General features: G+C 42.7%; 1 protein-coding gene across 3 annotated transcripts in view; it reads left to right on the forward strand.

Moving 5' to 3' along the window:
* The first annotated feature begins 3,324 nt into the window (after positions 1-3,324).
* LOC309695996 (ryanodine receptor 3) overlaps positions 3,325-13,172 on the forward strand; it is a 119,477-nt gene continuing 109,629 nt past the window's right edge. For all 3 annotated transcript variants that reach the window (XM_082517022.1, XM_082517023.1, XM_082517024.1), the window contains exon 1: positions 3,325-4,137. In XM_082517022.1, coding sequence (XP_082373148.1) covers positions 4,090-4,137 — 48 coding nt within the window. In that variant the 5' untranslated portion in view covers positions 3,325-4,089. The remainder of the gene's footprint in view (positions 4,138-13,172) is intronic.

A 13,172-nucleotide genomic window follows, 5' to 3' on the forward strand; every position in this document is an offset into this window, starting at 1 on the left:
ACATTTTGAGTCAGTGCAGCTGCGGCTTGCAGGTAGGCCATGTGATGGGTTCGGTGTGTACTTCGGACAGGGAATAAATAAAGTGTGGCTGTGCTTCAGCTATGGCAACGTTGGCAACAAATGCTACTGTTTTCTCGGATAACTTTGAAGAAAAATAAGCGAAAGCGTCGCAATTGGCCTTTGAATGACTTAACTAATATTTACAAAACAGTGACACCGGGTGGCCAACTGTGAAAAAATTAATGAAATTTTATATATATGACAAAAGTGTGTGTATAAAATTAGATAGAATATTCAAAATTTATATTAAATTAAATTCTAAGCGGCATGTCCAGGATGCCTTCTTTAACCTATTACAACTGGGATAGAGCAAGACAAGTGTTTTCAGCGTAAATAGTCTGGGACCTACGCAAATAAATGGCCACGGAAGTCCATGCATGCACGGGGAAAGCCATTTCGTAAAATTTCTATTCAAACACCAAAACAAGCCAAGATTCTGATAATAAACACATAATTAGAACAAGTGTCATAGCCTCGGTCGAACATGTTTAGAGTCGGACTTATGTCCAATAACTACCGTTTTGAAAGCTGCCATCCTTCTGGATAAAGTAATGTGCTCTCTCACATTTCCTGTGTCGTCTAAATGGGTTGTCGCGGTGAGTGAGGTTTCGGAGAAACAGGCGCGTTTGGACATTTGCATTTGTTGCGAGTTAGATTTGCATTGTTGGGAAACTGGAGAACTGCAGAATGGCTGTTTCTACAACGGTTTGTATCCAACGATTTTAAGGTTTATCATTAAAAACTTAAATGGGCGTTAATATGATCATGATTGATTATATTAATGCTAATACAAATACTTCTGCATAACTTTGAAATATTACTTAATCCTTCGGATGTACTTTTTAAAACATCACAGGAAGAATAAGATGAAGAATAAAGTAACTAAGTATATATGGTGCAATGAATGGTGGAAGGACGCCATGTAGAGCTGGTCTTAGCAGTTTGGCGCACTGACGCTAGAGGGCAGCATCTCATCGTGTTGGGGCGCCTGCGTGTTTATTCGCTGTAGATGAGATGAGCGAGCTTCATTATGCTTATGACCAACCTTTGGGTCACCAGAACGACCGCTGTCACACATTATAAGTGAAAAGTCTTACTTTGCATTCATTAATATGTAATTGAGTTAATCAAATATCTGATAAATAATTTACAAGCAGTGGCGTGCACAGACATTTTGGGGGGCAAGTGCTCCAGGGGGAAAAAAGGGCACTTTTTGCATATGTGGAAAACCAGCCACACATTAGCAGAAAACCACTGTTTCTGGAATGATCTCCCCTCAGTTTTTGGGTAAGGTATATCAGGCTGACATGGGCCCACATTGCAGCACATTGAAACGTATCTGTCATTGCGCTTTATTTTAAATGTATGGATGTGTGTTGGATCTGTTGGGTATTGTAAAGCTGCTAACTTTGACATTATGTGATCGATCTGTTCTTCCTCATTGTGGTCTTCAGAGAGCACTACATCAGTGTCTGTAGGCCTAACTGAACCTGTTGCTGCATTGGTCGCGGCTTCATCTGTTTCTATATCTCCCTCTTCTGCTATGCTGGTAGATGGCATAGAGCTGCTTCCCTGCTGTGACTGACTACAATGGAACAATAATAATAATAGTAGTATTATTATTTATCATAATAATAAGCTTAAACAGATAGTTTTAATAATAACCCATACTGCAAGTCTTGTAACATAGAAATAACTTTCGTAGGTACAAAATAATAGTTAGCTCAATGCCTGCTGATTAAGTTCATTAAAAACTAAGTGTGAACAGCTTTTAAGATTTTCCAATAGAATTAACTGCAAGGAGCAGGTTACATTAAAACATTAAAATAGAACCTGACTCTGCCCTTGACTCTGACCTTTCATCTTCATTTTCCTTTGCTTTCATCCAGAGAGCAGAGAACTGCTTCCCTGGGCTGCCTGTTGTAGATCCCTTTCTTTCTCCTTTCTCAGCCTCTCTTTCCTAGGCATTATGCTTGCTGAAATTAGTAAATAAATAGACCAAAATGTATGAGAACGAATAAGACTGACTGTGGTCATTACAAGAACAGGGCAGAATGGTCGTTTTCACAGGCAATTGGGAACTGCCTATTTTTCCTTTAGCAAATTAATGTGTTAATGTTGCCAATATGTTACACCAAAAAAAATTAACATGTCTAACCAGTGCTTCTCAAAACTTTTAACATGCACCACCCCCAACACCGTACCCTTCAAACTACCAATAACAACGTCACTGTTCTGTCACAATCAGGTCACAACACAGTGCGTAAATGTCTGCGAGCATCGCTGAGTCACAACCAGTTAGGCTAAAGACTGCATCTTTAGACAGTTGGACGGTGTTCTAACTTTCTCACAGGAGACACCTACTAAAGACAGTCAAAGACATTAATTTCAATCTTACCAAAGTAGGACAGTAGTTGACGTTAGTTATGGAAAGGCTAATCCACAAAAACGGAGAAACGTCCATAATTCTATTATTCATAATCATGTCAAGGTTTTAGGTTTTTCTGCAGTTCCATCTCTAAAAAGTGTGATGTCTTCCCGTCACTGACTTCAGTTTGAAAACTTTGTATTTATTCACAGATTTCCGTGAGATCATCCTAAAATTTGTAACGAAAAATGGGCTCAAAAGAGCCCTCTGCCTAACGGCATGTAGCCTATAGCATAACGTGATATTTTCAATAGTGTATGCAAAAAGGTCGGAATTGATGGAGAGTGGGGTTGCCTAAATGGTTTAGGTTACATTTTAAATGTGTCGTTTTTTTGTTTATCCATATGGATGGATGGAGGGGGCAAGCTGGCAAAGTTTGTCATGTGCAGTTTCTTACAGGCTACTTCACAACAAAACAATTGCAGGTTGGTCTTAGAGGGCAAACAGAATAATTTCACTCGATTCATGGGTTACCTGACTGGTTGGGAAGGGAAAGAGCTGCCGTGTTGTCCGCCGTGGCTCCCAGTCGCTATAGTTAGCCTACTATGCCTACTCCAAGTAGTCCTATGTCATGCCGCTACACGCCTCACAACAAATGAACTGCAAGCGTGTTCACGTGACACGGTGACAGTGAAAAAGCGACAGGGTTCGGGTGTCTTTGAAGAAGGGGCACAAATCAAGCCATTATTTTCACACCTTTTTAAATCGCGCAGCTTTAAAAAAAAATCACGTCTTTCAAAAGGGCACTTTTTTGGACTGAGGGCAAAAGGGCAAGTGCTTCAGCACCACCTCGTCTCTATCTGTGCACGCCAGTGTTTACAAGTGAGGTAGTAGTTGTGCAAGACCCCCCCCCCCCCCCCCTTTTTTTTGTAATAATAAAAAAAGAGCTCTGTTAAGACATCATAGCAAATGAGGGAACGTTGTTCTAGATTCAGGCTGATTTGGAAGACGTTTGCACTTCAGCGGTAGCAGTGACATATTTTCTATACAATAGTCATATCCACACTTCCTCAAACATTTAGAAATGATCGGCAACATAAAAAAATAGAAAAAAAGGAAAACAAATAAATAAATAAATAAAATCCCGTCCTCTGCAGGGTGAGTGCAGGACACTCCACACTGAAAGCCTGTGCGGGTAGTGGGGTGCTGACCATGGTGCTGATCTGGAAATGGCAGCTAGCGTGAATTTCTTGCGTGCGCCGTGGTGGGAGGGCGCGCTATACCCCACGCTTTAGCATGCGTGTCGGGAAAGAAATTAGCTTTAGACGGAAAGCGCGTGTCGATTTTTTGAATATTCCCGCTTGTGCTAATAAGGTCTGACGGTGACGTCGAAGACACATACCCCCCCCCCTCTCCAGCATCTTTCGCTACAGGACTCGTCTTCTCCCCGTTTCCCCGCCACGCACCCGTCCCCAGTTGCTCCAGCCCTCCGATGCTGACACACACTCCTCCTCCGGGCGGCGAGCACAGGGGCGTGAGCGCAGGGGTTTTTGAGTGACACATGCTGCGGTAGTCTCCCGCTGTATGGCCGTGGATTAGCTATATGCTAATTTCGACAGGAGAAGGCAGCCAGCGGAGTCTGAACAGGCTCCTTTGCAGCCATGGCTGAAGGTGGAGAAGGAGAGGATGAGATCCAGTTCCTCAGAACTGTAAGTACATTACTTGTAAGCGCTGCTCTGATGGCTGTGGGAATATGTGTAGCTCTCTGTGTGAGTGTGTGAGAGATTATTCCTGTCGATTGGCTGCCACTTTGATTTACTGACAGATGTTATTCTGTCATGTAGCTTTCGATAACCCTCTCCCTTTGCACATCTCACAGGCGTTGACAGTGCCCTATTGTTTTGCGCATCGTTCACTGACAGCTATTGTGTTTCGTACAATCTCTGCCCCTAAGAAGTTCACAGCGGTATTTTCCCCCTCTTCTGCTGACAAACTTACCTGTTATCATTATGTGGTAACAGTTTGGCAGTTCGAGCTCTGCGATCCAACTTAAAATGGCTCACTGAATCAAGAGGCTTCATTGTTCTGTCAGCGTCAATTGACTTGTTTTTGAAGAGAAAAAAATGGACCTCTGAACCAGTGTGCTGTATAATGCACTAACGTGGTAGCCTGGCAGCCTACACTGCCTGTCCAGACAGTCGCCCCAGGGTTCCTGTGCAGCAGCAAAGGTCTATGCAAATGAACTAAGAAGGAGCATCTTTGCAATAATCACAGTCTCACTGCAGCCAGCCCAGATTACCAACGCTGTCTTACTCGTCAGAGACAAAGCTAACATAAACAGACAGTATTCTATGCTCATTAAATAGTGTATGATTAGGATTAAACGGGCTGAAGACTATTTTCTCTCCTTGGCTCTAGCTCCGCACTACAGTGGAAATATTTGCCACTTAGTGGAAATGGATTTCTCTAGCTGAGGATGGGTGTTTAAGCTCGTAAATATCTAGCTGTGTTTGGACTGAGAGGAACGCTTTCTACTGCTGACAATGATAGATGTTGACACAACCCGCTCATCCACGAAAAAACGCACCGAGAGGCATATCATACCCGAAAAATTCCACGCTAGTCTCGGATAGATGAAGGAGCGCAGCACCTGGAGGTCTTCCAGATAGACCCAGAGACAGTAGGAGGTGTTCGGTTGCACACACCACTGGCGCTGCTGCTTGTGGTTTCCCTTTATTAAGCTGCTTACAGATGCACAACCTGCTGTACTTGGAGGCACACACAGTAGCGACGTTGTTGTTGTGTTATGCAGATTACAGCCTTTTTTAAAGACTTGAACAGAGGTGTTTTAAATGACATTTTAATTAGTGATTAGATATTTTACAGCAGCGTCGGATAATTAGAGACGTCCAGCTTTAAAATGTGACTTTAGAGGCATGAGCAAGACTGGAAACCACAATCCAAGACTGCCCCTTCCTTTTCACTCAGAAGTAAGCTTATACCCCCTGCTCATTTGCCCTGCAGCCCCCCAACCTTTTAGCCACAGCACATAGAGGTCACCACATCAGCATGTCTGCCACTTCAAAATAGAGCTGACATTTCAGCACTGTTTCTTCTCTTTTCCGGCCTTGAATTTAAATGCCACAAATCCAGAGTTAAGATTTTTAAAGTCAACCTCAGGTGAGAGTTTTGGAATTGGCGGATTTTTCCTTGCTTGGCTCTTTGTCCAGTTTGTTGGCGCGTCACTGAGCAATTTTCGTAAACTCTGGAAGCAGAAGCAAGATGACACTGAGTAATAGAAAACTGCTGTTGCTTTTTTTTTGTTTTTGTTTGTTTTTTTAGCGGCTTGTTGCATCCTCCACACAGGGAAGCGTCTGGCAGAATGGACGGTGTCGGGACGGCGGGCGCATGCTTGGTGCTCATCAGTGTAAAAGTGTGAGTGTGTGCGTTTTGAATGCAAATGCGGAGCTGTAGCTGTGTGGTGCAGTCAGGCTGCACCAGACGTGCCACAGCAGAGCACAGTGCAGAAATTATTCATCAGTCCAAGTAAGGCACAGCTGAACCGCTCGGCGTAGAGGAGCAGAACAGATATGTGTGCGAGGATGTACGGGCAATGAAAGCAGTCCTGCAGAAACAAATGCACAGTTGGATGCACATATGCCTATCCAAAACATCACACACACACCCACGGTGACTACTCTTGCCTTTGCACTGATGCCACTTAGCGCACTTATAAGCACAGATATGCTGAGGCTGTATTTCTTCCTTGCGTTGAAATGTTGACTGTTACTTGAGACGGGGAGCTTGATAAAGCAGTTCGCAAACTGCCTTTTCTCTAACAACACAAAGTAATTTCCCTGGAGTGGTAGCAGAAATTACCCCTGCCGGACTGCTGCCTATAAACCCAACACAGTGGGAGGAAATAAAAGGAAGAGAGGGAAAGAGCAGGGATATCTCAGCCACGGGTAATTTGATGTTACAGGAAGAGGAACGGTGCTGATTGTGAGCCAGGAGACTCTGACAGAAGCTTCCCCCACAAACTGCTGTTTAATGTCCAAGGGTGCGAGGGGCTGTGCAGAGACTTTAATAAGTCTGCATATTCCACAGGCATTGTGTTCGCCCTGTTTGCAAATGTCCTCAAATGCACCGGCTCCATCAGCAGTGGCTTTGTAATAGGCCCTATAGTGAAAAAATATCAGCTTATGGTCACATTGCTCAGGCTGCTCATTATATAAGGGTAGTTTTTTTAATGAATTGCTTGCCTGCTTGTGTCATTAGTGCAGAAAGAAGAGGGGGAATAAAGCAGGGGGGGCCTTAAGAAACTTTCGGTCCTGATGCTCGCCGCTCTTCTCGCTTTAATTCTCAAAAACCACCCTGTTAGCCGCACATGAGGGCACTCGCACAGCTTCGCTGATGGATGTATCCCTGCTAGGCTAATATCAAATTCTGGGGCTCTATTAGCAGTTTGAGTAGGAGTAGCGACTTTGAAAAGGCCAGACCTGAGCTGTGACTAATGCGCTGTGGCAGCGCTCGGCTTGTTTATGTGAAGGCACTGGCCTCACTTTGCATCCAGGCGATGACTGCCAGCGCAGCAGCACAGAAGAAGCAAAGCAATGAGCCTAAACAAGCAGCACCAGAGAGAGAAAAAAGAAAGGAGTCTGTAATCTCAGTAAAACACTAATTTTGAGTGTGCCGCGCGCCGGCGGCCTCGGTGCCAGAGGTCGCTCGTCCTGTGCGTCTCCTTTCTGCTCCTTCGCTGCTGTTGCTCTTTTCTCCTCCATGTTTTTCTTCAGCTCCTTTCCCCGCAGATGAACTTTCATTTCCCTCTAATCGCATAGTTGTGAATAACTGCAGCTGTGCACGTTATTATCACGTGTCTTTCCTGGAGGATGTCATCTGCAATTTGAGATAGTAGCAAGAGTGCGAGGGTGAAGGAGCCTCACGCTGATCCAGAGGCAACCAAAGGTGCCCTTGTTCTGCAGTCAGAAACTTTCAGAGCAGAGAGTGGGTCCCTGCCAACCATTCATCATTCATATATCCATACTGGGGTACTTGTTTGTGCAGGGTTTGAGTGCCACAAGTATGGCAGGCTTGCACTGTCACTCACTTGGTCTTTGTATAATTATTAGAGATGACCATGAAATTATTCCACGGACGGGAAGTTCGGTTCAGCACATCACCGCGTTCTGTGTGACACCAAGGAGGCGAGCTTTAACGCTATTATGATGAGTGCTTCTGTCATTTCACGGTTGAATTAAAAAAGTAATAGCTCACTTTTGTTAGTGAGCGAAAGGCATTTCGAGTATAATGGTGCAGATTTTGAGCGCAGGGAAAAAGCTTTGTAAGGAAGCGATTTCGAAAAAATGTCTTTGTTTGTTGCTCCCCATCGTGTTGTGTTTTTGTGTGTTCGAAGCAGAGAACTGATGTTTTGTGTGAAAGCTTGCCTTTCCACGTTTGCATACTTAATTCTTATTTCTGGCCTGCTCGCTTGGCGCGCGTGAAATCAAAAGGATGTGATGCATTATATACATATCACTGCTCAAATACGCACACGATCATAAAGCCTCATCACACTCCATCTCATAAAAAACTCAACTTACAGAGCGATAAGTTGGTGTGAGGTTAAGAGTGTAATTGTTGTTCAGCAGGAGGCTGTTTCTCTGTGATGAAGATGGACAGATCAGATAGGCCTGGAATGAAGCCAGAGGGCCTGCCCAGAGACAACACAGTGTAAAGCTGCAGTAATGAGCTATTGATTGTGCCACCAAATGAAGAAATTTCCTCAGCAATGTCAGTGGCGTGCGGTAAGCAGGCCTGATTGATCTGGCGTTTCGGATATTGAATATTTAATAAGGCAGTGTAGAATCTGTATTGTGACTGCTGGAAAACATCAGAGGGAAAAAGCATGAAATTCAATATGCTTGAAGTTTTTTTTTATAATTAAATTATGAAAGGATGTGAAAAGTGATCTGTTTTATCTCTCGATTTTCTTATTGGAACTAGCATACGTAATAAAATTCACTGCAGGGTTTTTATCACTTTCTTTTCACATGCTTGTTTAAGCCACATTTGTGTAAAACAAACAAATTTCCATTTAAATCCACACTAACGTACACTTTATTCCCCTGAACTGCGTTTTCCCGACACAGTTCACTTTATCCAGAAACAAAATGATTTTCTTTCTTATCTTTACAAGCAGCATAGATGTATTTGAGTCACGGCCCAACAATTGACTGGAGTTAAGCAGCAAAAGCCTTAAACACCATAAGTCAAAGGAAGCAGAAGCCTCATAGGTTCCACCTCCTCCAGCCACTGTTAGCCTGTTGGTTGCTGTTGCCTCCTCCATCATTACCAGGGCCGTCTCCCATCTCTCTCTGGGCTTCTCTTTGCTGCTGCTTCTTGGCAGTTAATGTTGGCTCGCACACTCGAGCATATTCTGTGTTGCGGGATATGCTTTACTCTAAAAAGCTGTAGCTATCTATTAGTCATTGATTGTAGAAAATCTGTGATACAGATTTCTGCTTGTGAGGCAGTTCTTGGCTTTTCCTCTTAAGTACTTTTTTCTGAACTGTTTTGTCTCAGAGCAGAATATAGAAGATTTCTCTTCAGGTTAGCATAAAAACTGAAATCTATAAAGCCCCACTGGTGACTTTGGAGGTCACAATTTTGTTAGTGTGTAGCAGAAACTGCAGTTCATTTAAGAGTTACCTGAGCCTTGCACCAAAAACAGGTCAATCTCCATAAGTAACGTGAAAATGCCCAAATTAGCAGCACAAATAGAGATATTTACACCCTAATATCAAAAATTTGTTTTGCTCTCTTACAGCTAATGTCATAAAAACTATCCAGTGGATGACTTTGTATAGAGTCATGTGAAAAACTAAGTGCACCCTTTGATTCAGCAGTAACTTGAAATAATAATTTTCTGTTATAAGGACATTTTCAGTCTCTCATGTCACCGTGTTGGATTTGGCCCACTCACTGCAGTCACTCTGTTTGATTCAGATTTGCTGGTGTTCTTGGGATCATTGTCCACTTGCACAGCCCCTTTTGGGCCAAGCTTTAGCCCTCCATCACTGTGCTGATAGTTGATATGCTGTGTTTGGTTTTCATTAAATGTGGTGCTATGGCCAAACATCTCTATTTTGGTCTTGTCTGTCCAAAACATATTGTTCTGGAAGTCTTGTGATTTGTTCCGGTGCATTTTGGCAAACCTAGCCTGTGCTGTCATGTTCTTTTTAGAAAGAAGAGGCTTTCTTCTGGTAACACTTACAAACAAGCCATACATGTTCAGTCTTTTTCTACTTGTACAGTCAGGAACTTTAGCATTTAATATTCTGAGGCCTGTAAGAGCCTGAGATCTAGCAATTGGGCTGTTTTTACAAAAAAAGCTTTGCACGGTTTGACCTTGGGGTGAATTTACTAGGATGTCTACTCCTGGGAAAATAGTGGCATTCTGTTAACACACCTTTAATGCTCAAAACCAACAACCAACTCCAGAAACTGCTGAAACTTCTGCTTTTATAGAGGTGCTTACACTTGTTTATGATCAGTTAATTAAGGTCATTTGATTAGCAGCACCTGGCTGCTGCTTACTCTCCTTATTCTCATGGAAGCATCAACAGTGCACTTAGCTTTTCAGAGAACCCCGTGAAAGCTTTCTTTTTCACATGGCTGTAACTGTGTAAGTTGGCCACTTAAATTCGGTTAATACAGTCTGAGTTAAGACCAATGACTCTAAAAAACGTTGCACCCCACTTTAAAAGCATTATGGTAGTAATTAGAATCAAACCTATGAGAAAGAAGACCCCTTGAACATAAATCAGCGTAACTACTGATAATGAACGAAAGCATCTTTGGAAAAAAATTATCTGAGGAGAATTTTTAATTTTAATCTGACCCCAGTCCCATCCGCTAACATGCAGGAGGTGGGGTTTATGACCTATACTGCAGCCAGACACCAGGGGGCGATAGAGACGTTTTGGCTTCAGTTTTGGGAAGCTGTCGCGTCGTCCATGTTTTCTACAGTCATTAGCTGTGTCCAGTTGGGACACAGCTAAGGTGGCAGTTCAGTTTTTGTGTGAGGTACATGCCGTTTTAAGCTAATCGCTCACTAGCCAAAGTAGCATCCCATGTGACATTTAATCTAGCATGAACCTTACTAGCCAAGTTAGGTAGCTAGCGCGATACCTTAGAGAAGTTTACTGTTTACTGCCTCATCCAAATATGGTCGTACCCAATTTCAAAAACACTACAGTGACTAAAATCCTGAACTCTAGGCTTCAGAACAGCAGTCTGAAAAACAGTGGTAATGACCATTTTTTATACACAATTATATAGAGTCATTCACATGCTTAAATTATAGCTAATTATAGCTATAGGTTAATCAAGGCTGTTTCCTTCTTCCTGTTAAGCTAAATCTAGTGTTTAGCTCAATATTTAAAAGGCATAATACCGGAAGCTACTTTCTCATTTAAATCTCGGCAAGAAAGGAAATACAAGTTTAAAAAGCACTGCTTGTAGTGGTCCTTTAGTTTCTCATTCACTTCATGATTTTAGTTGTTTTACAGTAACATGTGTGCTGCATGAGTTCTATCACTCTGCAAAGAGTTTGCTGCCTCAAAATGTATTGAAAAAATATCATCTTCCCATTTTTAATTACCTGCAGGAATAGCACCAAATCCACCCAGTGAGAAAACATTTGGCTCATTTAAAGTGTTTGCCAAACAAGACAGATGTTCGTCTGAATCTGTAGCCATGAACACAGTGCAGTATTCACTGAAGATTTATACATCAGGTGCATCAGATGGAAAAAAAATAAAATGAAAACAGATGTACTGATGGCCTTTACTGCTGTGTCTGTGAATTCAGTAAAAAAATGAAATGGTACATTTGTCAGGTGACACAGTCTGCTAAGATGTTTTTAAGATATTCCTACCTGTGCAGCTGATAGGCCTGTTACCACTGTTAGGCCTTTAATAAGCCATTTAGAAGAGTGTTTACTGCTGCAATCTGCTGCTGTTGAGGCTCACTTTGCAGAAGTTAAGATCCTTTTTCCAGATTTATTTTAAAGTGAACCTTGACGGTTATCTGAACTGTAACGCCAGGTCTTTATGCTTTTGGGTAATACACTTCCAGCCGTGTCACCTGAGCATGTCAGTGAAGAATCTTGATTGAGTCGACCGAGGGAGTGTAATTGGGTAATTTGCGGGATGGCATAGGTGCATCCAGGCGCAGCAACAATTGCTATGCTGAGAAAATCCCACCTCGAGGCGGGTGCCAAAGTCTCGGCCCTTTCAACTGATATTGACAGCGTTACTCATAAAAGATTCATACCTCTTTAACAACCCCCGCGTCGCACCACGCCAACACAGACAAGGAGGCATCACTCTTTTTATTGGGTCTTTTTGCTGCAGAGTCAACAATGTGTGTTATAAAAACATAAAGTACTATTCTGCCCCGGCAGCAAGCGAGGCAGGAGATTCATGGGCTCCAGCAAAGACAATCACAGCAACACACATGCTTGCTGACACATATCCAACTTACCAGTGCTGTGTTATATTTTTAGTTTTCAAGTGCATTCTCTGCATTATACTGTAGCTTTTTTGTGTGCTCTACTTTCTGCTGGGACTCTGCAGTGCTTCAGTAAAGAGGCAACCTTTATAGCTAGGTCTGTGTCTAAGCCTGCAGGTGAGAAATGCTGGAGCTTTTGTATCCTTCTGCCCTGCTAAATATCTGCAGCATTGCTCAGCCCTCAGTAACACTCACTCCCAGCTCAAAGAAGCGTTACTGTGGCGGTATAACTGAGGAGCTGACACTACAACTTTCCCTTAATACGCTCTTAAGAAGCTCTTCCTTAAATGTATGACAAGTCAGAGTGCTATGGGCTGATTCTTTTTATGCAGTAAAAGTTACCCTACAAGAGGCTGCCACAGAACGTTGGAATTAGATGCTGTTTTCTGCACCAACACCTGCATTTTCAAGACATGCACTGAGGTGTCCTGACTCCACATTTGGTAACTGCTACTAATTCAAGTCTCTTTACCTCAGGATGCTTTTCTCTACTCTTGTACGCTCCTCTACTTTGAATCACAGCGGTGCTTTAGCTTTGACACCCAAACCCTTCACCCGGTCAGCATCACAAGTCCCTGAACAAATCGAGTTTGACACAGTGATGCCTCAGCTGTAGTTTAATCTTAACCCTCTCCTGTGCCAGGGGCACATTATGGCTATGCTCACATGCATGGAGATGAGCGCTCTGAAGAATTTTCATCAGGTCAGGCCTTAAAGGACAATGGATATTTTTATCCTGGAGAAGCTGACACTGTGACCACTGTTAGAGCATATACAGTGTAGGAGACAAGTGGAATACTGTCAGTCTCTCCAGGATTATGCAGAACAGGTCAGAAGTCTGTTTCTCAAAGTTTGAAATTTGACTGCATTTGTTTGAATTCATTAACAATATGAGAAATAGAAAATTTGCCTTGTTTAAATGTCAGGCACACAGTTGTCCTGCACATCTGAAGTAAAGAAATATACACGTCATATCTTATTTGTCTGATTATAGAAAAACTCAAACTATTTGTGAGGCAATGGTTGGCTTGCATAGGAAGCCAGTCATTGGAAGTAACTGCTACTGGCCTTGAAATAGCAACACAAGTAGAGGTTTCTTTGCACATAAAGCTGGACATAGTCACCATGACATCAGTGATTAGGAAATTCCCATTATGAAACCTTAAGTTGT

The sequence above is a fragment of the Aulonocara stuartgranti genome, assembly GCF_965226115.1.
Source record: "Aulonocara stuartgranti genome assembly, chromosome: 19".
Classification (NCBI taxonomy): domain Eukaryota; kingdom Metazoa; phylum Chordata; class Actinopteri; order Cichliformes; family Cichlidae; genus Aulonocara; species Aulonocara stuartgranti.